The 25,220-nt window shown below is 40.9% G+C and overlaps 3 protein-coding genes across 5 annotated transcripts; 2 read left to right on the plus strand and 1 right to left on the minus strand.

Annotated features, from left to right (window-relative positions):
* Positions 1-139: 139 nt before the first annotated feature.
* Positions 140-3,855, plus strand: chrac1 (chromatin accessibility complex subunit 1). The gene is made up of 3 exons (XM_005728422.1): positions 140-416; positions 537-663; positions 2,944-3,855. The coding sequence occupies exons 1-3, from the start codon at positions 258-260 to the stop codon at positions 3,024-3,026; spliced, it is 369 nt and encodes a 122-aa protein (XP_005728479.1). The 5' UTR covers positions 140-257; the 3' UTR covers positions 3,027-3,855.
* A 1,188-nt stretch (positions 3,856-5,043) lies between these two features.
* On the minus strand, positions 5,044-8,061 carry LOC102192476 (uncharacterized). Of its 2 annotated transcripts, none has more exons than XM_005728424.1 (3): positions 7,891-8,061; positions 6,819-7,373; positions 5,044-5,493 (listed from the first exon to the last, which is right to left on the minus strand). In XM_005728424.1, exons 2-3 carry the CDS (start codon positions 7,364-7,366, stop codon positions 5,352-5,354), a joined length of 690 nt encoding a protein of 229 aa, XP_005728481.1. In that variant the 5' UTR covers positions 7,367-7,373; positions 7,891-8,061; the 3' UTR covers positions 5,044-5,351. The 2 variants fall into 2 exon arrangements, with proteins under 2 accessions (XP_005728481.1, XP_005728480.1); XM_005728423.1 differs by having other exon boundaries at positions 6,819-7,377.
* A 2,204-nt stretch (positions 8,062-10,265) lies between these two features.
* On the plus strand, positions 10,266-25,214 carry pip4p2 (phosphatidylinositol-4,5-bisphosphate 4-phosphatase 2). Of its 2 annotated transcripts, XM_005728425.1 has the most exons (8): positions 10,266-10,529; positions 15,505-15,653; positions 17,636-17,742; positions 18,325-18,448; positions 19,070-19,144; positions 19,693-19,745; positions 23,334-23,424; positions 24,683-25,214. In XM_005728425.1, exons 1-8 carry the CDS (start codon positions 10,424-10,426, stop codon positions 24,824-24,826), a joined length of 849 nt encoding a protein of 282 aa, XP_005728482.1. In that variant the 5' UTR covers positions 10,266-10,423; the 3' UTR covers positions 24,827-25,214. The 2 variants fall into 2 exon arrangements, with proteins under 2 accessions (XP_005728482.1, XP_005728483.1); XM_005728426.1 differs by lacking the exon at positions 19,070-19,144.
* The last annotated feature ends 6 nt before the right edge of the window (positions 25,215-25,220 follow it).

The following is a 25,220-nucleotide window of genomic DNA, read 5'->3' on the forward strand; positions in this document are numbered from 1 at the left end:
TATCTATCTATCTATCTATCTATCTATCTATCTATCTATCTATCTATCTATCTATCTATCTATCTATCTATCTATCTATCTATCTATCTATCACCAGCTAAACCATTTTTAACCAAAGTGCCTCCTCTTCAGCAGGGGGAGATGTTACAGCGTCGAGTCCGCCAGACGGTTTTAATCTGGTCAGACGAAGAAGAAACAAACCGCGTCACAGTTCAAAACAATACTTGGAAGTTCCGCTTGTCTCGCGCCCTGTCCTTATGAAGATGTCTCATAATAGCTCAGCCAAAGACGACCAAGCGTCGGGCAGCAAAAAGCCGATCTCTCTACCGATATCCAGGGTGAGGCTGATCATGAAGAGCTCCCCTGATGTCTCCAGCATCAACCAGGACGCTCTTTTCCTCACCACCAAAGCTACAGTAAGCTAAACATCATCCGCAGCTCATTCATTTGCTAACACTTTTAGCACCGTTAGCTTGTCTAGGGCATGTGAGCTGAAGCAGCGCGTTTGTGTGTGTCTCCTGTTGTTATTGTTTTAGGAGCTGTTTGTACAACACCTGGCTCTATCCTCCTTCAACAACGGCTCAGGGAAGGAAACAAACACCCTGTCGTACAGCGACCTGGCCAACACCGCTCAGGAGGCGGACACTTTCCACTTTCTCACAGGTGAGAGGCACCTGCAGGCACCTCGGCGGTCCTATGATGCACCAGCTGGTTACAGATTATACCTCAGACTGCACAGAGTCCAGATTGTTAGAAACAGTGAATTAATACCTCTCCCGTTGCTCTACGCACTGACTCACACAACGTCCGAATAAAAGTCAGCACAAAATCGATTAATTTCCTGTTTCACACGATGTCTGAACCTACCTGCAGTGGCCTCACCCACAGTCTAAGAACTACTGTAATGATAACTGATCAGACTTTGGATTATTAAAGTGTTTAAGGTAGTTACATAACCCAGCATCAGCAAGTGTAGATAAATGGGAAACTGTGGTTCCGTTGTGGTTGTGTGTTTCCAGTTTCACGGGATTTATGCTTCTGTTTCAAATCTACACCATAGAAACGCCACCCTGAACATGTAACAGCTGTTCAATCACGTTATTGTCTCCCCTAAATAATTGTATTTTGTGCACCTCTCAGGGCCATTGTAAGGGACAAATATGTATGTCTCCAAAAAGAAAAACAAAAACAGAAAATAACTGACCGCAACAAAAAAGGAAGAAAAATATTTCTGTCATAGATGGTACTGCATATAAAACACTGGGACATCACCCTCAAGTAATAAACACATAAAACACCACAAAAGCATCAAGACTGGTAACAGCGTCAGCCACTTAAGTACATTACCCTGTAGGCTCGACAAAAATTCATCACAGAAGTCTAAAGGGCAAACTGTGGTTGAGCTGAGGTAGTATATTTGCAGTCCACTGGCAGCTTCAAACTACCTGCCTACCTGCAGAGAGCATCTGCTGTCAGATGCATCAAAAACATGTCATGTAACTGTTCTGTGGGTCTTTCTTGTGCTGCTGATGGTCCATCACCTGGCTGTGGAAAAGAGCAAAGTTATAACATACAAAAACCCAAAGAGAAACTGGGTGTTAAAAGCAATCAAAAGCGTCAATTTCAGACATTGTCTGTGCTTTTTATTCTGTATTTTTGATGTTTTTTTCCCCCCTCATGCTTCTCCCGCTCCTGGCCGGCCTGTTAGCATGTGACCCTTGCAAAGCGAGCATTGGTTGACAGCCCTTGTCTGTAGGATCTCTATGGTCAAATACCACAACAAACGGACACAATTCCATAAATTAAGCACAAGCAGGAGGAGTACATCAGGAACGGCATCTGATAAAACATTTGTGCCAAATCAAACACGCAGATCAATCCACTATGGTTATCCCTTAGGAAATAAGGGAGCAGCTCACAGTACCTCCACCAGCTGAACACAAGAAGACCAGATTAATCGATGAATTTAAAAAAATAATTAAATTAACTGATTAAGAAAAGAATAAGTATTAGAAACACTGCTTGGTATAATGTAGTATAAACAAAAAGGCTCTAAAATCGCCATAAAACAAAAACTAATTTTAAGAGTTTTAACAAAAATCTAAAGTTGTAACCTTCATGAAAGGATGAGTTAGTTTAGCCAGCTTTACTTTAAGGATTATTTGAAGTAGCACTGTTTTTAAGTCTCTCAGGCACTGCTTTAACCCTTAAACACCATCAATAAGACTTTTATCTCTCTCATAACTTCATTTTATCTCCTGTGGTGTTTTTGGGTCTGTATCCAAACAGCTCACACTCACTCCTTTGTTACTTTTGAACGTCGGGCTGTCTGAATCCAGCAATTCAGGGGGTTTAAGGTGGAAATGCTCGGGCATGTTGCTGCTCGTTTTGCCTGTGATATCTGCGGTACTTCTGGCTGCTCGATTGTTTTGGGAGAGGTCACCAGAGCGTGCATGTTTGGTTTGGCACAGAATTACACTGGCTGCCCTTCCTGATGGTTTCCTTCTAGCCATTTATCCAGGCTGGGGGCAGAGACTAGGTATCCACCGGATTGTGTCCCATTCTGTCGAGGCTTTTTAAGGCGAACATGTTAACCACTACATCGTGGAGCCACTTGTGCTCAGCATGCGTCTTCTGGACATATGATTATGTCAAGGTTTTAAAAATGGCTTTTCTGTAAAAACATTTTGTAAACAGTTTGTTATAATCTATATAAAGTGAAATATCAGATGAATTTTAAATATACAGAAGCTTAAACGTTAATGTGAAAGTAGATTTTAGTGCAGCTGTGCAGTGTGTCAACTTTTTGACAGCCAAGTTTAAAACCATTTGAGTCTTCCTAATACTCTTGAGTTAATATCACTCACTGACCTGCAACAAAAAATGAGATCTTTTCCTTCAACTATGCATTTTTACAAATTTTTTGCTTTTTTTCCTGGACAGATATTCTGCCTAAGAAGATCTTGGCTCAAGATTACCTCAACTCTTTGGAGCAAATGCAAGAAGAAGAAGGAGCTGATTACTGAAACAGGAGGATGGTCCACATTTCCCATCTGGACAGATGTTATCGCATCTACTTTTCCAGCCTGTCGCCGAAAGCAAAGTGACCGTCAGTAAAAGACACTTGAACTCTCGAGTTCATCTTCAGGGCTTTTGTAAAAAGTTAGAGGACGTGGAGCTAAACGCAAACTCACACGGGATCAATGTGAAATCAAGTGAAGACTCAAATTTCAAACTCCCCCCAACAGTAAATGAAGTTCAGCGACCCTTTTCTGCAAACTGACAGATATATTTTGTGTGAGCTAAAGTACTGTCATTACTAATAAATGATGCAAACAGGAGTTCAGAACAAGTTTGCATATAAGCTTGTGTACTTAGACTGTTTATGGAGGTTCCCGGGTAGCACTGACTTAATTGGGCTGCTTGATTTGCGTGCACCGTTATCGGAAAAGTTTCTGCGTAACTGGCCAGTACGGACTTGTTCCACGTGAGCCAAGACATGGGAATCCAGCCCACGCAGCTGGAGCGCAGACGTCTTAGCTTCTGTGTTACTGTTGGCTTAAAAAAAAATAAGTGGGTGAAAACATTATTTTAAAGGTGCTGTGAAACATTGATCTCAAACTCAGATGTGCTGTTGCTACTGTTAACCATATATTCGTGTTGTGATTTGACTGTCAAGAACTTGAAATTTACTAGAAGTGGAAAAACTACAAAACAACTGAACATGCTCTGAAGTTCAAAATAAAATCTCAGACTCTAACAGATGTAAATATTTAAAGTGTTTCAGCTTAGTCGGCATATCGCCCTCTGTGTATTTACAAATGTGTGGTTTAGATTTGATATTAAAATAAAAATTCATGCTGTCTTGTTTTGCACTGAATCTTTTTTTTTTTTTTTTTTAAATACCAGTTTATGAATTTGGTGTGTTAAACCACTCGCGTACTCTCCTCTGAGCTCCTCGTGTTTCCGGCAGTTTAGAGGTTTAATGTGACCATGAAATCTTCATACCTTTGCAAACAGGTAATATAGAGCCATGGTAAGATTTACGATTTTTATTTGACCTATTGTACTGTGTCATCATTTCTTTAACAAAAACTAAACCAGAATACATAAGCAGCATGTTTTAAAGAAAAAGAAGTCCATAAAACTAAAGTGCACCCCATGATTTAGCAGCTTGTCGAACCACCTTTAGCAGGAACTAATCGTTTTCTGTATGACTGTCAATCTCTCATATCGGTATGGAGGAAGTTTGACCCACTCTTCTTTAAAACATTGCGTTGGTTCATTGAAGTTTGCAAAGACTCATTTATGCACAGCTCTCACAGCATTTCACTAATGCTGAGGTCCAAACTTTGTGCCTCTGCAGCACCTTGATTCTTGATTCTGCTCAACCCCCAAAGTGTTCCAGAGTCCAAATTCCCAAATAGCTCCACTTTGGTCTTGTCTGTCCAAAGATATCCTTTCAGACGTTATGCAAACCTAAGGCATGCTGCCATTTTCTTTTTAGAGAGAAAGGGTTTTTTCCTGGCAAACCTTCCAATAAACACCACACATGTTCAGGCTTTGTCTAATTGTACTGTCGTGAACTTAAACATTTAACATGCTGAGTGAGGCCTGTAGAGTGTGAGATGAAGCTCTTGGGTCTTTTGCAGTTTCTCTGAGAACTGACTTTGGAGTGAATTCACTGGGACGTCCACGCCTGGAACGACTGGCAACTGTCTTGAACGTTTTCCATTTGTGAATAATCTTTCTTACTGAAGAGTGATGGTATTCAGATTTTTTGAAAATGACCTTATAACCCTTCCCAGAATAATTGGCAGCAGCAGTCGCTTCTGTTGCTGATGTATTACCTCCTTGGCATTGTGTAAACACGCACTTGAACACTTCAGACCACCATAAACGTCTTCTTTTATAGAGGTTCTCACACATGCTGTTACTATTCCTATTAATTCCTATGGAAGCAATAAGAGTGTCCTTAGTTATTTTTATGCAATGTTTTTGCAGTATAGGTTAATTTCTATTAAATAAACAGTAATGTGGTGTAATGTGTTTATTTTAAGAAATGCTACAATGTTCATTTTGTTCTGTTATGTCAAACGTTGACTGTAAAACTAGACTTTACAACTCTGTTCATCAGAACTCCAAGAAAATGTGACATTTATTCATTTCTGCTGATTCTTGGTTACACGTTTTATTTTGGCAGGCGAGCTGGTGACATAATAAGGTGCAAATCAAGTGTGTTTTGTTCTCATTACAAACCACACTCATCCTGAGCATGCATGCATGGACTACATCGTTATGAGACATTCATATCATATAAATACAGTTCAAATAAGGGGTTTCCAGCATCGTCAGTGATGGATGAGTTTTCTAAGTCGAAGCTGTACATTGAGAAGCGTCGCCTCCAAAGTGGAAAACTTCTCCTCCAGGTGGTTAGCCATGTGGTCTCTGCCTTCGAGAGCATCCCTCGTATTTGCGAGATGCTCCTTCATGCTGCATGGGATGAAAAATCACAAGCAAACACGACAAGAAGTCAAATTTGAACAATTGCCTCAAATGCTCACATCTAATAGAGCCGAATGTCCAAACTTTCAATTTATATTTGTGCCAGAGCCTCGTCTCAACCAGATGTCCAGACAGATGTGTGCAGGGAAATACTGGAAATGACTCAGATTGGCTGGAAGCTGTTTTCACTCAGCATGTTAAGCAGTTAAACACTGGTCCAGGGTTTCCCAGAACCTCACTAATAATAATTTAGGACAAACCCCCAACAACTGGCCTTGGATCACTTTTTGGATCCAAGCCCAGCTGGAAATATAGCTGCTTTACTTCTTTACTATGTGGCTCAAAGTTGCATCTAATCTGTAGTAAGTACAGTAGAGGAAGTCTGTCTATAAATATGCCAAAACCCTGATTAAAGCACCAGATTTTGCATCATTAAAGAAGAAATCAGGGGATAAGCATTAATTTTCTCTGCATGAAACCAAGTACTGCACTGCATTTTAAAATGAGCAATGGAAGACATCATGGCGTGGTTTCACAAGAGCAAGAAAAAGGGGAAAAAAAGAAAGAAAACTGCGGATAACAAAGACAGATGGATACCAATATTTGGACCAGACCGGACAGTCTCCCACAGAAGCTATGATTCTTTCCGGCAGATTTTTTTCTTAAGTATTTTTATTCATTTTTAGCCCTGATTGAGGTTGTCATAATTCATGCATGACACGGTTAAATAACAATAATTGATTAATAATTATTAATGGAGTGACACATCAGTGTCCGATGTAGTGGTTTATGCGCAAGTACTGACACAAATACAAGAAAACAGCCTTTGAATAGCTGTCCAATGTAGTGACCACCTTACCTGAAAGGGTTAAAACTCTGTTTCTTGATGCCACTGTTTATTTTGTTTATTGATGCCATATTATTTCTATGTAGCATTAATATCACTTTGACTTTCAGATCAATCCATAGACCTTGAGGGAAAGGTCAGAGGCCAACTATGATGTGTTTTAAATCATTATACAGTACTTTCTATATATTGACAACACACTGCCCACTTAGAATCATAGCTTCTAAATTATAAGGCTTTTTGTCAGTTTTTGACCAATAAATCATTAAATTGACATTGAAGACTCAGTAGATGTAAATTTTAATTCATGGGGTGTGACATGACCCCACTCTAAACCTACAGAGTATTCATTTAAAACTTTAATAACATATAATAATATATAGCCTATTTTATAGTATTCACCTCTCCACCCACCCGCTGATCTCAGGTTATTCCTCCTGAATTCTCCACTGTTATTGTTTCTTACCTTGTAAAGACACCCCGCTCCTTGCCCTCTTTCCTCTTCTCTGCCAGAGAGACAAACACGGTCTCCACGCTTTGTATAGTTTCGGTCACTTTCTGGTGGTCTGATCGGATTCCCTGGACCTCCTCTCTAGCTTGGTGGTCGTAGGACAGCCCTCCCTCCTCCACCCCGCTGGAGGTGGACACCGCCTGCAGGGCGGCCCTGTTCTGCAAAACAAGCAGACGAGACCTGGCAAACTCTTTGGGTCCTGCTATGTTTTCCCAGCAGATTGGAGATGATGGAGGGAGCCAGAAGCGCTGCGTGCAGTTGACTGGCTTTTCTGAAGACTCTGTTGTGAAGGGGCTGTCAGCAGGGAAGCTGTGGAGCAGGTGCAGAAGAGACGATCCAGAGCCCCACTCCCAGTCCTCGAAATCCGACTCCCCTGACCCTTGCTCAGGGGGGAAACTAGGAGGAGGACTTGCTGGTCCTCCATCCTCTGCTGGAGAACAGATCCCCAACAGGAGACAGAAGGACAGGAAGAGCCAAGCCCTGCTAACTGTCCCCTGGAGCATCTCCAAACTGGCTGCATCAACAAGAAAAAGACTTAGACACACAGGAATCACCAAAGAAAATCCATTCACTGTGTTTATTATCAAGTATTCCCATCTTAAGCTTCCTGTACAAGAGAAAACTACTGTGTGAAGGGCAAGAAATTTCTACTGATCAATAGAAATATGAAAAATAACACTTAGACCTCTTGATTGCATGCATTCAATGACATAACATTCAAAATAAAAGCATGACGTTTATTATGTTAAGTTCAATAACAAATAAGCTTAAATAAATTACTTAATAAATTACACAAAATAAATCCAGTACAAAACCAGAGAACATACATTTGTGTTTTTTCTCCTGCAGTTTAACCGGAAATTTGCCTCAGTTTGGTAGCGTCATAGTTGGCAGCAAATCAAAACTGCAAACGCATCACTGAAGGAAATCCTGAACTCCAGATCACCGCGATGTTTTTTTTGTTGTTTTGTTTTACGGATGTGATGCGAATTTTCATTCTAAGATGACTTTTGTTCAGCGGTCTTACCTTACAGAGAGAGCACAGAGCAGTCTCTGTTTGTGCGTAGCGGCGCTCCTCTGGTGCCTGCAGCCGTCGGAAAAAATGAGTCGTTCACTGAAGACTGTTACATGCAATCTGAATCACTTTTACTGGCCCGGTAACAGCAGAATCAGGAGCTTGGATTTTCCCTCAGTGGAAGGGGATGGGATGGGAGATTGTAAAATGCATGTGAGGTGTGGGTTACAGTAAAAGCTCCCTGCTGGAGGGAGAGAGTGCCATTCTCTGGATCGTATCCCTGATTTGAAGTGTATTTATTTCTTTGTGAGCTTCATTTTCTGTGCTCATTTGTGCTTTTTTTTTTGGTTTTTAGAAGTGAAGACTTTTTAATTTGAGTGGCAGGGGGAGAAGGAGGTGCGATGCTCTGGGTATTTATGAGCCATTTACAACATCCAAAACAGCTACAGCAAAACGCTCGAATTAAAACACCAAATCTGCTTCTTAAACTTGCTGGTCTGAAACCATCCCTGAGTTACATTTGAACACGATGGTGTCCTGCAGTTACTGGGGAGAAAAGAGTTTCAAAAAGTACCCAGACTGTCCATGAGCTCAAAACTCATGCAGAGCATCTGTAGTTATTTAGCGAGTTTTTTGAATGACCAGAGAGTGGATCCACACAGCCGGAGGCTTTCACCCTGACATAAGCTGCAAGGAATGGGACACATTTTGGCACAAACAAGCCAGGGTTTTGCAATTTAAGGGGAATGACGAGCAGTTTTCTGAAAACAAACACTAAATTTAAGGATGAATTGTAAAACATAAAAAGGGTGGGACTTAAAAACATTACACCACCACGAGATTCTGTTTATGCAATAAATCACTGGTTTGGCTTAAGTGTGCCTCCTGCCTCGCAAAGTAACGTTTTAAAGGTATTCACTGGTTATTTTAGAAAATAACATGACAATAATAAGAAGTCGAATAAAATTAAAATATGAATTCCAATTTATTTACATGGTTCAATAACACTTCATTTATTTGATCTGTTTGTAAGAGTTGACTACTTTTATAGTAATTTTGTATCTTTATGCTGTTGTCGTCACCAGAAAGTGACCTAATGTGACTTTGACCTTATTTTAAAAAACAACGTTAATATTCTCTTGATGCAGCAAAGCACACGGGTGTGGAAAGATTTCACTTTATGAGCATGTGTGCTGGAAAATATTGTGATTCACTTTTAATTTTTCTTTTTAGTGAGAGAAAAGCTTAAATTTTACAACTGCAATTCTGAAAAAAATTGGGATGCTGGAAAACATGTCGTCAGATGTTTAAACTGAGAAAGTGTATCTTTTTCAGTCAAACTGAAAAAGGAGTGCTGTAGTATGAACAATCGGCTCTATGAAGGCCATCTGTGTGGTTCACAGATTTGTATAATTGTGTCCAAATGTTGTGAATACAGTGAAAAGCGAAGTCCAAAACTGACTCTGAAATAAAGAGAAATCTGACTCACAATACTTTGAAAATCCTGGCAAAAGCCCTGATCACTTGTATGTTTACCCCCTATTTTGGGTGGTTGTTATATCTGAGGCTATTACATGCCCAGAGTTTTTTTCTTTTGTCATTCATACTACACTAAAGTAACAGATACACAAAAATACAGACATTTCTAAAAAAATAATAAAAAAATTATGTTTTATTAGTTATGACTTACTCTCCTGTAGTTGCAATTGCAGGACAGTCTGAGCAGTGAGCTATCAGAACCTTTTCCTGCAGGTTTGTAGTTTTCTGTAATGATTTCTTTCATTGACTACATCAGCATTCCTTTATCATGTACAATCCTGTACTGAGACTTACCATTATAACTGCACTTCTTATTCTTATATTAAATGGGATTAAAAGTGCAGTTAACCATATTTACACTGGGAGAAAACGGGAGGTATGCTTAACAGTTACTTAGTTTTGGTACTCGTGGTCCTCCATATTGTAAAATGAGTTTGCCACCCCTGGTCTACATAAAAAACACAACACAGCGGGACTTTGCTGAGTGAACCTGACACCACAGCCGTGTATAAATAGTAAAATATGGGGCGAGCGTGCTCTGACTGCACTGCCCCGGACCTCAGTAATCCCACAGTGACATCTAGTGGCAACAGCCGTGAGTTGCTGCTTTTTCTTGTCCCACCATTTAAATTCCCAAACTTTATCGTCGCGTTTGGATTTCAGTCATGTCGTTATTATTCTTAGGCTTAAATATGAATAAATATGTATTAAATGGAGTATTAAATGGAAAACGCTTTTTAAATCAATGCAGTTTATCAGGAAAAAATAAAAAAATTCCTTCAGTGTGCACCAGCATGAACTCTGCCCATGCCCGGGGCCATATCTGAGAGGGGCGGGGACCACCGCGGAGCTCCTCCCCTCTCCAGGCTTCCGTCAGCGGGGCTGCTGCTGCTGCTGCTGGACCGGAGCGAGTCGGCACCAACAACCAGCCGCTGGCTGCTCCTCCGTGCTGAGGGAAAACTCGGTGCAGCCAGGAGCCACCCCGTCATTTCTCACGGTCAACGACATGGCCTCCGACGGCATGGACGAGCGATCTCCGCTGCTGTCGGGCCCCAACTCCGAGAATGTGACCCCAACAGCTCCCCCGTACCTGCAGGATTCAAGTCCCCGAGGTAAACACGCCACACGCAGCACCCCGCCGCCTGCATGCTGAATCATTTTCAGGGCGTATCGAGTTTGTGTGAGTGCGTAAATAAAGCTGCAGCAAGGCGAGGCAAGGGCATCGCTGGGAAATCAGTCGGCAGCTGACTGAAAGGTGGAGCTTGCACTGTGAGAACTGGAGCAGTGGGTTATAGAGGAGAGGGGCCTGCGATAATACCAGCAGTACCATCAAACAGTGTTTTCAGTGCAGAGATTTCTACATCACGATTCACTGGGGCCTGCCGTGATTTTGTCCAGCAAAAAAAAAAAAAAGAAAGAAAGAAAGAAAGAAGGTATGAGCTGAAGCTCTGCAAAGCCTCAGTAGATTTTGGGTTGAGTGTTGACGTGGGAGCACTGAGGCATTGCAGATGGAGGCAGGCGAAGCATCCTTTTGTCCAGCTGCAGATCAACAAAAGCACCCACAGGTGTGCCCTTTATGGGAGAAATAATGCAGCACGAGTTAAATGTCGTGTTCTCCTGTTTTTAATGATTGTGAGTTTTGCTCGTTTGCATGGTGAATGCACTGTAAGCGACGAGCTTGAGCCTTCTTGCATGATTTGCAGCTTTCATACAGCAGAAAACATAAACATGTAGGTTACAGCCCACAGTGCTTATTCTCAGGACTGGCAGCAGCTGTCTGCACTGACCTTTGCTCTGAATATAATCTCCTCAAATTCTCAATATATTCTTCTCCACAAGAAGAAAGACGAAGCAAAGTGCCTGTGGGAGCTGCAGAAATGCATGATCTCACAAAGAGCCCTCCTTGTGTTTTGCTGGCATTAAATATTGATTCAGGCTGTACTTTGACTTCAGTTCACATTCTCTTGTTTGAGGATTAGATTTTGAGTGCTACTTTCAGTAGTATTTGACCTTTTTTCCTGTTTCTGCTTCTACGTTTTTGTCAGCAGCCTGACAGAAACAACGTTTCTTTGCTTTGCAGCAGCTCGGGATGGTCGGCAGCAAATGAATGGACTCATTGACCGTGTAAATCAGTTTAAGGAGCATTTCAGGCCAATTTCAAACAAACAGAGGAGAGAGAGAAGTGCTTGTTGTTCTCGAGAAGTCTAATCCCACAGAATTCATATTTCACCACGGGATTAAACTCTTAATGCTGGACTGTAATAATCTAAGACGCAAGAGCCTGGCTGGATGCTAACACAGTGACACAGTTTCTCCCCCCTCCCTCTCTGCAGACTGGATTATTGGCTAATTCCAGTTTGGGTTTGTAAAATGAATTACTTTGATCCTAAAATGCCAAAACTGTGACATTTCCCAGAAACACAATGACTGTGACGCTGCTTTGACTAATGAGCAGCTGCATTAAGGCACTAAAGTGAGCTGTGGCTTGAATTTAAATTTTAGGATATCCATGTAATACTTGTTGTGTTCACTGGAATTATTCTGTAGTAGCAGGTAGAAATTCAGTGGTTCCTGCTTGTTGTTTTTTTTATTTTTTATTTTGCCCTAAAATAATCAGAGAAAAACAAGCGAGTCTGCCTCGTTTAAAATGAAGCTTTACCAGCTTCACATTATCAGGACTAATTAGTCTAAGGTGAAGTCATGAAACGTCAATATTTTAACAGGTTTCTTTATATGAAGAGATCCAGTTACCCTGCTATTACAATACCGAAATAGAAAGGTCTGATTCTTCTTGTTAGCAACTCATGGTCACTTTAACAGGTACACCTGTTCAACCGTTCATTAATGCAAATATCTAATCAGCCAGTTGCATGGCACTAACTCGGTGCATTGATGCATGAAGACGACTAACTGAGAATCAAACTGGAGAAGAAAGGTGCTTTAAGTGACTTTGAATGTGGCGTTGTTGTTGGAGTCAGACGAGCTGGTTTGAGTATTTCAGAAACTGCTCATCTACTGAGATTTTCCCCACACAACCGTCTATACAGTTTACAGAGATTTGTCAGAAAGTGAGAACAAATCCTGATCCGATAGAACGTCAATAGCAACTGAAAAAAGCAAACGACCAAGATATGGAGAACAGGATCTCTGAGTGCAGAACATTTTGAACCTTGAAGCAGATGAGCTACAGCAGCAGAAGATCACCCCAAGTGAGGCTCCTGTCAGCTAATAACAGGAAACTGAGACTACAGTTCACACAAGCTCACCAAACCTGGACAACAGAAGACTGGAAGACTTGTGTGATGAGACTTGATGTTAGATGGTAAGGTTACTGACCACATCCATCGCTTTATGACCGCAGTGTACCCAGCCTCAGATTGTTGCTTCCAGCAGCCATAAACAGGTTTTTTTGAACATGACAGTGAGTTCACTGTGCAGGCGACAGATTTGCAGCAACTGTGTGATGCCATCATGTCAATATGGGCATTACACCATGGAGAAAGCACCTTGTTGAAGCCATGAAGCAATAAGGAAGCTCTGAAGGCAAAAAAAAAGGGGTCCCATAAAATCCCGGAAAGGTGTACCTAATAAAGTGTCTGGCAAGTGTATATAAATTCAGTTACATTAGTATGAAAAATCAGTTAATTTACTTTCTCACTAAAAAAACATTGTTATCTTGTTTTGTTTTGTTAGTAGTAGAAACTCTCAGTGTTTTATTTATCATGAAAACACAAAGTTAAAAATATTAACTTGCTGACTCCATCATTAAAGAGCTGCCTCCAAACAGAGAGCAGCTACCGTGTGGAAGCGGGTGGGTTACAAGAACATGTGACTTAATATGACCAATGACGAGTCTTTATCACAGGTCAGTGGAAGAGAAAAAGTAATTCAGTCTAGTTAAAATAAATCAGTTATCAGTCACGGATTTGCAAAACCAATTCCCACCGAACCCAATGCCCTGTCTGACTGATTAACACTAATCAGATGAGTGGAGGAGCTTTATTGATATCTGGCTGAACTGTTCATAGGTGGAAGCTGAGATGACTGAGGCAAAGAACTGCCCAGCCTGGAAAGACTCCTCCATGAATAAAGAGATCAGCTGTCGAGACATGCTGTCCTTTAGTAAATGAACACAACAGGAGACACGGTACAATAACATTGATCTTAACATGATAAAAGCTGACTTATCATCTGAATCAGAGCAGCACTTTATTAGAAGAAAACCCAAACCAGTGTGCTTATACACAACCAAGATGTTTAGATTAATAATGTATTGTAATAGTGTAAAACATAGATGTAATTAAGGCACATTGTTTGCAATTTTTATACTGTGTCTTACACACATGCACTAAATGTCTACTAACGTAGCTGCTTTGGGAGATAACTAGATTTTCTTTCAAATTAACTCTCAAATTTGTGGCTAGATCTTAAAGACTTCAGATTAAATCTAAAATGTTGGCTGTAGTGAGGGATGGGCAGACGCATTGTTGTGTCGGTAAAAGGAAAACTGTAGTATTATTTTAAGATTAAAGAGATAATTTTTTCTTGCCACACAGAAAGGTCTCCAGAGCTGCTGGTGTCTGAATACCAGATGTTCAGCTTGGCATTCTGTCCCACAAACCACAAGTGAAGTCATCGAGTCAATACCCTTAAAGCAGGACTATGTTGTGGTGTTGGTGGTGGTTGCAGCAGAGTCTTCTCGTCTTTCCTCTGGCTCCTCGTGAAAACCTATAGCTGCTGTCTTCAGTGTCAGACGTGCATTAAGACACACAAAGCAGCAAGAGGAGGAGAAACAGGCCTGAGACGAAGTCGGGGTGGATACTAACACGGCAGAAATTTAGATTTAATCCTAAGGTGTTGTGGAATAATAAAAAATATTCTCCATCTGGTCGCACTGTGTTACATTTTAGATTAACAAAGCGTAGTAGAGGAGGATTCACTTAGCTTTGTTGTGTAATAAGAGCCACTCTGCTGCCTGAAACTCAGTGGGAGTGTCCAGTCTTGGCATGCTCGCGTCGTAGTCGTAGCCAAGTTCGCCCAAATGTAGACGGGTGTCCCATCTGTCCCTGTGGTGTCAACCGGTTCAGAGTCTCTAAATGTCGGAGCCAAGCACGTTTACCCACCGACCCATGCCATTATCTCATTCAGGGCGAGATTAGATTCTAATAATTAGTCGATTGTTAGATTGGATGGCTTCTTCGTGTCACTGAGCCGTCAGTCAGGTAAATGAAGCCAAACAAAGAGACTGTATATTCTGATATAGCTGGTTAATATTTTTTTGGAAAGAAGCTTGTCATGAATCCAGAAAGCATGTTTGCGTCCTCACTTTTTCTCCGGTGCCTAAACATATTTAGCTTCCTGTCATGGAGGGGGAAGAGCAGCAGCTCTACATACCACATCTGGATTTAGGAAATGTATTTTGGCATTTTAGTTTAGAAAAATGTGAGACTGACATCTGAACGAGTATTTAAGTGTTGATCGATATAAATATGATTTCAGCTTGCCAGAGTTTAAGAATATAGATGGCGTAATTACTGTATACTCACATGTTATTTAAACCTCTGCTCCTGTTAATTAAAATTAAACTGATAGAGGTATTATGGTTAATTGTGTAACTACAGATTTTATTGGCTTTAGCTACGTTACAGACAAGCAGAATTTTAAATATGCCACAAAGCCATTGTAGTAAAGGCAGTGGCTGGTGCAAGCCTGTAGATTAAATGTTAAAACGCTGAAATACAGACTAAATACACGAGGTTAATGTGGGATTAAACAGTACAGAGGTCATTATGGTGGCCACTGTAGTCAGTTCACAGTAGGCCTTGCAGACATAAAGAGAAAATCTTGTCTGTAAATGGCAGCCAGTTTAATTTGGCGACTTATTCAACTAATTCAACAGTGGAAAATAATCTTTAACAAAAACCTTCAAGTTTAGGTGGAATTATTCAGGTACTATAAATTATTCTGTTTCCAAAGTACAAACTGGACACACAAAGCCAATTTTTTGTTCATGAAGCTGCTTTTCTCCAGATGCATGCCATTAACATCTGGCTGTGTGTTGTGTGCTTTGCCTTCCTCTTCTCAAAGCCGAACTACCTCCTCCTTACACAGCCATCGCCAGCCCCGATGCCGGCGGTGTGCCTGTCATCAACTGCCGCGTTTGCCAGTCGCTCATCAACCTGGACGGAAAGTTGCATCAGCACGTGGTCAAGTGCACTGTCTGCAATGAAGCTACAGTAAGTGGAGGCTACATCATCACAGGTGTCGACAAACTAAAACCGTAACAGTTCAACATTCGACTTTCCTCTGTATCTGTTACAGCCTAAATTCCCTGTTGAATTTTATTGTCAGGCACATTTTTGCATGAAAGAATGTTTGATTGACTTTCAGTGCTCACATTTGGACTGCTTTTTCCCCTCCTTTGCTTCTTTGCCTGCCTTTATCGCTTAAACTGATGTTGACATTCGACCAAATGAATCAGGGCCTAAGGCTGCCAGTGTGACAAGGAGTGCAGGGAGAATGAATGACTGTCATCACCAGCGCTCGGGTGGGAAATGCCATTAGCACAGCTGATATTTTTGGTCGTTATGCATCCACACGGACATCTTATATTATGCTACTCTGCACCAAAACGATGCACGGTTTAGCATCTGGCCTCGAGCTGTTGTATCTTACTGTAAATATAAAGTTAGAGAGTCACATGACCAGAACTTGATTTTAACCAGGAGTTTCTCCAAGTTTTGTTTGATTTACACAGGCAGCGCAAAAAAGTACACTTGAAATATTTGTTTTTAAGTGTGTTTGTAATGGTTTCATTCAGAGGATGGTGGTTTATGTTGGTAATTGACTGTTACAGTTGTTGACATCAGCTGCAATGTCGTTTTTAAGAGGGTTTAGTCTGCTGTGATGGCTGGATACAGAAAATCTGAAATAGAGGATAAATTCTCCCCCGAGCTCATTCTGCTCATTCTGTGTTGAAGTATAACGTGAACTGTGCATGAGCTAAATTTAAAGCAGTGCATTCTTTACTGGTTGTGCTTGTGGTGCTGCTACTGTGAGAGCCCTGGATTTAAAGTGCACCTACAATTTATTTTTTTATATTTACAATTCTTTAAGTATTCACCCCTTTCCTGAGTTCCTTTTGTTTTCACGTGTTTGTCACACTTAAATATTTGAGATCATTGTCTAATATTAAAATTTGTTCAAAGATAGCCCGAGTAAATACAAAATGCGATTTTGAAGTCATGATTATGATTTCATTTATTAAGGGGAAAAAAAAGCTATCCAGACCCACTCGACCCTGTGTGAAAAAGTACTTGTTTCTCTTGTTAAACCATGTTTTAGCTGTGATTAACAACATTATTTTGGAAAGTTGAGTTTCATTTCACTGGTCACACTCAGGCCTGATTACTGGCTGAACTGTTGAATCGAGACATAACTTAAACAGAACCTGTCTGACAAAGTGAGGCTAAAAGATCTCAAAGAACAAAAAAGAAATAAAATCATTGACATCTGTCAGTCTGGAAATGGTTATAAAGCCATTTGTAAGGCTTTTGTAAGGGACTCTAGTGAATTACAGTGAGAGCCATTATCCACAAATGGAGTCGCCGGCCTACCAAAATTTGTCCAAGAGCCCAGGGACGACTCATTCATGAGGTCTTAGAAGAACCCAGAACAACATTAAAGAGCTGCAGGCCTCACTTGCCTCAGCTAAGGTCATAGTTCATGATTCGACAATAAGAAAGATACTGGACAAAAATGGCATCGATGAGAGAGCTCATGCTGAAAAACTCTGTGGCAAAGATAAAAAAATCTGCAAAGAAGATTGGGACGAAATTCCTCCACAGCAGTGGGAAAGACTCATTGTTATCACAGACACTTGAATGCAGTTCTTGCTGCCAAGGGTGGCACAACCAGTTAGCAGGTTTATGGGACAGTTACTTTGTCACTTAGAGCCAGGTAGGTTTTGATAACTTTTCCCTTAATAAATGAATTCATCATTTAAAAACATTTTTTATACTCTCAACTTTCAGATCATAGTGGTGTCAGTGGGCCCAATAACCCTAATGTGGTCACAGCTTTGTAGCTCCATGCAAACGTGCTCAACAGGTGCAGCCAATCAGAGGAAACTTGCTTAAAGGAGTTGTACTTTACTACTGAAACCAAAACTTCTCTAAGCATAGCAGTTTTAACTCATAGTTTTTTATGTTTCTTTTAGCCCATTAAGAATCCCCCTACAGGGAAGAAGTATGTGCGGTGTCCCTGCAACTGCCTGCTCATCTGTAAAGACACATCCAGAAGGATAGGATGTCCTCGACCAAACTGGTACGGAACAAGAAGAAACATTCAGACAGTTTTACCCCACTGATGCAATAAGCCACACAGTGCTTCAAAACTGAATCTGGGGCTGTGGCAACATGTTGGCTCTGTAACAAGTCAAACAGTCGCGTAAGGTAAGGTAAAGACCAAGGAGCTTGGAAAGAAAAGCATGTGGACTTCTCTAAGTTTCTTGAGGATGTAAGAAGCTTTTCGGATGAGAGGTGAAATATCTCTTTAAAAAAACCATTAGAACGTTACATTAAAACATTAGAGGTTATCTAGGTCTTTATGCCTTTAAGAAATTCCTGCAGTTTAACTAGTTGGTGTGTGTCTTCTAGCTTCATACATGGATAAAGCTGCATATCATCTGCTAAGCACTGAAAATTTATGCTGTGCTTTCGAATGACAGTGTCCAAGGGAAGGATGTATAATGTAAAAAGAATTGATCCCAGCATGAAACTCTGTGGAACTCCATAATGAACCTTAGTATGTAAACAAGACTTGCTGATCACATGAACCAGTTGGAGTTTTATTTTTATCTATATCAGTTATTATTAATCATAAATGTCTTCTTGGTTCCTCTGACAGCAGACGCATCATCAACCTGAGCCCAGTGATGGTGATCCCCGAGGAGCAACCCGCCCAGCCAGCGCTGCCCATCCAACCCGAGGGAATGAGAGTGGTCTGTGGCCACTGTGGCAACACCTTCCTAGTATGTAAACCTGCAAATACAACCATCCTCAGTCAGGCACAGGCTTGTTAATGCAGAATCTCATTGCTGTGCTGTTGTTGGTACGTGCATATATATGTAATTTTGAGAGCCTCGCCATATGTTCATGTTTACAGAAAACTACTGCAGTAAATAGATAAATTGCTGAAGGATTGTCTGCTAGCTAGTTGTACTTTATGTGGGGTCAGCTATTCATTAAAAGCACAGAATAAGACACCTGCGCGTGGCTGGCATGCATTTTCTGCATGTTTTCTTTCATTGCCTGTCTCACCAAACATCCTGAGTACCTCTTGACTGAGCATGGCCGCACCTTTCCACACAAGTTTCCCTCTCCAACATGCTCTCAACCTGCTTTTTGCAGAGTTTTCTAATCTCGGATAAAAATGGCTTCCTGCCACTCTTTGTTGATGTTACTATCAGTGCATTTGACATGTTTGGGTTGAGTGTAACATGTCACACATGCATTTAATATTTCACATAAGCAAGGTTATGTACACAACCTGAGCCATTGAGTCAGTGTGACACAGACTCGAATGTAAGAAAAATAAAGTCAGTGCTGTTTTCCTCTTAACATCTGCACATTGCTGCTTGCGGCATCTGCAGGGCAGTGAGGACGCCAGGACATCACAGCCTATGTCTGGTCTCCCCAGTGATGGCTCTCCACCAGCACAACAACAGGTTGAGAAAGCTGGTCTTACTGGTGGACTTATTAACAACAGCCTAACCCGCTCCAGCTCAATTTGTGGCCTTATTTACTCTGACTTTGTGAACATCTGGCTTTGAGCAGAGCTTTGATCAATTAAAAAAATAAAATGTAGAAGTCTGCACTAAATTGTTTCTTTTTTATTGCCGCTTGCTTACCTTTAGGTATTTAATTTATTGTTATTTCTAACCTGAAGCCAGATGTTGTCACATGTTTAACTTCACTGTGACCCTTGAATTAATATGATTTGGAGTGATTTAACACTAGATGAAATATCAACTAACGAATCATGACTCTGTGTGCTAACTTAGCAAGAGTGCAGGATAGATTTAGACGGTTCATTAAAACTGTTTCAGATCATTTCCAGTAAGCCTTTTGCTGATTTGTTGTTTCTAAAAAGAGTAAGATTGTAGTGTTTCGTTTCATTTCTGTGAGCCTGTGCATGCGTGTGTGTCTCCGTGCGTGTATACGTTTTCTTTGTGCCTTAAAATGAAAATGCTGATTTGTTTTTATTCCCTCACAGTGGATGGAGCTTCGATTTAACACGCTAGCCAAGTGTCCCCACTGCAAAAAAATGTGAGTCCATCAAACTTTCACACAGAGTTCCCCTTCACACAGTCGCTTTAAGTGGATATCTGCATGTTTATATTCTGAATCAGTAGGCACAAAGCAAGTTTTGATGAATGGGAGTTTTCTGGTTTCTGCATGCTTTAGTAGCATAAAGCTGAACTTTGGAGTAGGCTGTTCATGCAGAGAGCAAAAGAACAGTGGCATTTGCCAAAATGCAATCTTTAATCTTTAATGAGATCTGTGCTCACAGCCCAGCACTGTGCAGCTTGACAGGACCCATCCAGAAAACACCAGAACTAACAGGTTCACCACTGGAGCCCCATTTTCTTCACAGAGGAGAGCAGATTCACACTGAGCACACATGACAGATACCACGCCATCTCCAGACTCTTTCACATGTGTATATTTATCTTCATAATGAATGACTGAATTAGTCTTTGTTGCGGGGTGAGGAGGAACACCATGACATTCCCATACATCTCACCAGCATGTACTGGGCTGATCCTGATGGGATATACCTGGAACACCTCACCTTGGAGCCACCCAGGAGGCATCCTGGTTAGACAGGAGTAAAAAAACAAAAAATTAAACAAAAAAGCTAAAAAAACCCAAACAAACAAGCATAAAAAATAAAAGTAAAATTCAGGAAGGAAAAAACATTAAGTTCACTTTCCTTCAAATAGACAGCTGTACCAGTGTCTTCACAGCTGGCATCGGTAACAGTTCTAAATCTTATGTTTGATAAACCCAAAGTTTGATAGTTTCTTGTGGTTTTCTTTCTATTATCGCAACTGTTGTTGGCATTTGGTGCCATACAAATAAAATTAAATTGAATGAACTCATTCATGCTGTACGTGAACATCAGCTGTGCTTCAGAGCTCTTCTGCTGAGAAAGTAAACTTCCCATGTGTTTCTCCTCATTTCTGCTGTGTGCTGCACAATGCAGTTCTGCTTTAAAAACTACAGTAAGTTTAAAAAAAAAAGTGTTAACTACATTTTATTTTCAGATGTCAGTTTCCAATTTAATCTGGGAAAATTGTCAGGTTAGCCCGTTAACTATGAAAATGTCTGGTTTGTTTTTTCCAACTTCATGATTTTGCAGTTACAGAAAGGAAGCCACTAATTTTACTTCATGTCTCATAGAAAGAAGTACTGCAGTCTGCTTTTTGTTAACATGCATTTCATTATATTACAATTGCATTGTCTAATGCAGCTCCTGGGATGCAGTTTTAGTGCTTATGATAAAGCCAGAGGAGGTTTACAGCTCTGCAGTTAGTCAGCAGAGCAATGGTGACTTTTACCACCGTTTCCTGTTGTGTTTGTTGACATCCTTCTGTAACTGAGTTCCTGTGGCTCTTAAACACTTCCACTCTGCAATAGCATCACTTACAGCTAATTGTGAAATGTCTGGAAAGGAAGAAATTTCACAAACTGACTTGTTGCAACTGTGACATCCTATTACAGCACCGCGCTCTGAATTTAGAGCAACTCATTCTATCACAAATGTTTGTAAAGGCAGACTTTTGTCCACATAATGTACACAGAAACATTGAAAACAACGTGCAAGCTGAAAGTAACAACTTTCAGGAGCCTACACCTTTACATTTGATTGTAAAATAAAAATAAAAAGAACCCATTAATTAGCTGCCCCAAACAGGAGATTATAGAAAATAACTTTGAATTGCAGGATGCCCTTCCTGATGCAACCCCAGACGCATTCATGTCTCGTCCCAGCATTGAACCAGACATCCTATGCTTCTTAAGCAAATGTGTAAACCACTACACTATAGAGCCAACTAGTGAACACATGCAAATCGGTATGATTCATTATATCCACTGAGCTTTGTAAAATCTAAATTTGGTCAGCAGAGTGAAGCTGAGGCTGTGTGAAACACTGTACAGTGTTGTTACACTAAAATCCCCACACAGCTTACTTTAAAGTTTTTTATCTTTATTTATTGGAGAAGTAATTCACCATGAAGGCATACTGCACATGAGAAAAAGCAGAATAGAAATATAACATAGGCATTTCACTTCTGTATAGGCATTAACAATTCGCCATGTAGAGCTGTGGTCTAGTATGACTCAACTATGAAACCAAACACTTGAATACCAGGAGAAAAAAAAGAGGGCGCGGGGTGATCGTGGCTCAAGAGTTGGGAGTTCGCCTTGTAATTAGAAGGTTGCCGGTTCGAGCCCTGGCTTGGACAGTCTCGGTCGTTGTGTCCTTGGGCAAGACACTTCACCCGTTGCCTACTGGTGGTGGTCAGAGGGCCCGGTGGCGCCAGTGTCCGGCAGGCTCGCCTCTGTCAGTGCGCCCCAGGGTGGCTGTGGCTACAATGTAGCTGCCATCACCAGTGTGTGAATGTGTGTGTGAATAGGTGGATGACTGGATGTTTAAAGCGCTTTGGGGTCCTTGGGGACTAGTAAAGCGCTATATAAATACAGGTCATTTACCATTACCTATTGAATTTATGTTTAAATTCACTGAGATGCAAAGGTTTAGAGGACTGGATTTGCAGTTCTTGGAAGGAGGAGGGGAGGTAAGCAAGGCTAATCTAGACGTGTGACACGTATTAAAGTTTGGCCTCACATGTAATGTTAGTGGTATGAGGGTCACAGGTCTGAGGAGAGGAGGAGGGGTCACCTCAGAGAGGTTTTTGTCCTAATGAGATGATGCAGACAGTGATGGTGAGATAAGCAGCAACTATAACATGACACTACTTCTACCCTTGTTTTCTGTGAAGTTGTCTCGTACAATGCTTTGTTCTATGTACTTCTTTAGGTCGGTGAACTTCATTTATTATCTCTGTGCAATACTTTTACCACTCATAGCTTTTCCAAAAATTCCTATCATCGTCTCTCTCATCCTAAAACCCCCTTTCCTTCTTTATTACAGACATAAAGGCTGAGCTAAATATTTTCCCTTAATTTTCATTGAGGAACTGAAACTTCAGTTCTAGTAACACCTTTCCGAAGAGAAGTCCTCTTAATTTAAGCAGATAAAACGGTAGTAATTTCCCTCTTCTGTCTACATTACTAAAATGAAGAGATGGTTCTAGTTCACTGAATAAACAGCGAGTAAAAGAAACAGGGGATGTGAATGCAGTAGAAAAAAAGTAGAAGGCAGTAAATCAGGTGACCAGGCACCCCTAAGCCATCTGAATGCCAGTGATCCCTGAAGAATGCTTCAGTCCTGTCACATGAGAGGCATGTGAGAGCTGAGTGGGGGAAGGAAAGTGAAATTATAGTAAAGTTATGCCAGTCTGCTGCTTCAAAGCAGTTGAACTGTGTTTGTTTAGAGGCTGGATGGAGTGGAGGTTGTTTGGAGCTGGACATGTGACCATCCTGGAGCGCTTACAAGTGTAACTTAAAAAAGGAAGTGAGATTTTTGGCTAACAGATTTATCATCAGAGCGTGGTGAAGTAAGATCACTGGGACAATGTGTGGGGACTTCCACTGGATTACAAAATAAAAAAATAAATAAGACAGTGTAACATCTACATGTAGTCTGTATGTTTCAGTCTGTATCTGTGTGGAAACCCTCTAAATGTTTCTCCCCAATTTCTTTCTTTTCTCAATCCCTCTCTGCAGATCCTCCGTCGGCAGTGCGCTCCCTAGGAGGCGCTGTTGTGCTTATATAACTATAGGAATGATCTGCATTTTCATTGGAGTGGGTTTAACAGTAAGTACACTTTGATCAGTTTGTGCAGATACTATCCAAGTAAGTAAGTCACTCTTTTGACAATGAAAATGGGGAAAAAAGCCACCAAGTTAGCTCAGTACAAGCAAGATGTAACTGTAACTGAGCTAAAGTGAAATAAGGTAAAACAACAAAACGTCACAAAAAGAGAATCTGATCTGCATCATATTTCATGACACAGCAGTAGAGACTTTAAACTCTAAACCACAATTCACTCGCTCCATGTGGAGGTGCTTGAGGACGAGTCTTCAGCAGCATCACCAAGTGGGGTTAACAAATTTCTGCAGAAAATGTCAGTAATCCTTCCAGTTGTCAATGAAAAACTTCAGTGTAGAGCATTTGTATTTATCTGTACTTTATGAATAGGAGTAAAGATCTGGAAATTTCCATCAGACACTGGTGTTGTGACCTGAGAAAATGAAAACTGTATATATGTTTTAGAGATGACGAGAAAGATAAAAGTGACAAATCTACAAAACATCCAATGCATTTCCAACCACGCCTTGTTCAGTGTTTCACAGAAACATATTTAATATAATGAGCTTATACTTTTGCATTTCAGCTGAGGCATGGTCTCACAGGCTGGCCAAAAAAAAACGATTGTCCGGTTGGCTGCAGTAGTCTTTTGTCTTTGGCTGGGTGATATTAGTTGCAGAAGGTGCAGCACCAAAACTATCCTTTTCACTGCTTTGGTTGCTAACAGATTGCAGCAGTTTCCTATAGTTTGTTTGGAAGATGCCAACTTATCTGTCGCTAACCAACTACTGAGTGGTAGTGAAATTCGCAAAGGTGCTGTACAAATCATAAATGGACACCATTCCCCTTGAAAGTAAAAGTTGTGCCTTATCAGAAGGCACCATGTTTCAAAACATGCAGCTTTTACTGTGAGGGTAACTGTGTCTGTTTTCAGGTTTCCCAGTTTCACTCCTGCTTAGAAAGCAATTAGCAAGGATTTGCAAATAACTTGATAAACTACGAGCAGCCACGGCAAAATACAAGTGACCAAAGCAAACACAAGGAGGATTTCTGTGCAGGGAATACACTTTTCCCCCTAGCGCCTGCTTGCTGCCAGGCAGTCGCCCACTGATCTCTAGCCTTTTATGACTGGAGCCTAATCTGACAAAATGCATATAAGGGGATCTTTTTAAATACAAATCGATGATCTGTATTTCTATAGGTGTAACTATGATTTCCTCCATGCTGTCTTCTTCCTCCCTCCCCCCATTATGTGTAATTATAGGTTGGCACTCGGGACTTCGCCAGACGTTACAACGCCACCTACGTGTCCTGGGCATTTGCCTATCTGCTGGGCCTCATCTGTCTGATACGTGCCTGCTACTGGGGAGCTATCAAAGTGAGCTACCCAGAGAATAGCTTCGCCTAGAGTGATCAGAACATGTGCACGGCTGGAAGAACAAAACTTCACTTTTAGTTTTTTCATCTTGCTCAGATTTCAGTCATGTTCGGCGAAGTGGAACATCTGTAGAGTGAATGGACAGGAGTTTGTTCAAGAAAGAGTATGCTGGTGATTTTTCTTCATGTTCCGTTTGTGTCTGGAATATTTTTGACTTACTGAACAAACCTACTGCCTGTCAGTCAGTCCTGTACCGGTCCACTGAGACTCAAATCCAGTCCAAGTCTCCTAAAATCGTTCAAAGTACAGAATTAAGAAATTGAAATGATTTTTCTTGATGAATGCCTGAATTAATTGGTTCACATGCTGATTTTAGAAATGATAGTGCAAGAGACTGGCTGGGTTTAGGATTTTTTTTTTTTTT

Source organism: Pundamilia nyererei, unplaced genomic scaffold (genome assembly GCF_000239375.1).
Source record: "Pundamilia nyererei isolate P.nyererei 1_Seehausen unplaced genomic scaffold, PunNye1.0 scaffold00028, whole genome shotgun sequence".
In the NCBI taxonomy this organism is placed as follows: Eukaryota; Metazoa; Chordata; class Actinopteri; order Cichliformes; family Cichlidae; genus Pundamilia; species Pundamilia nyererei.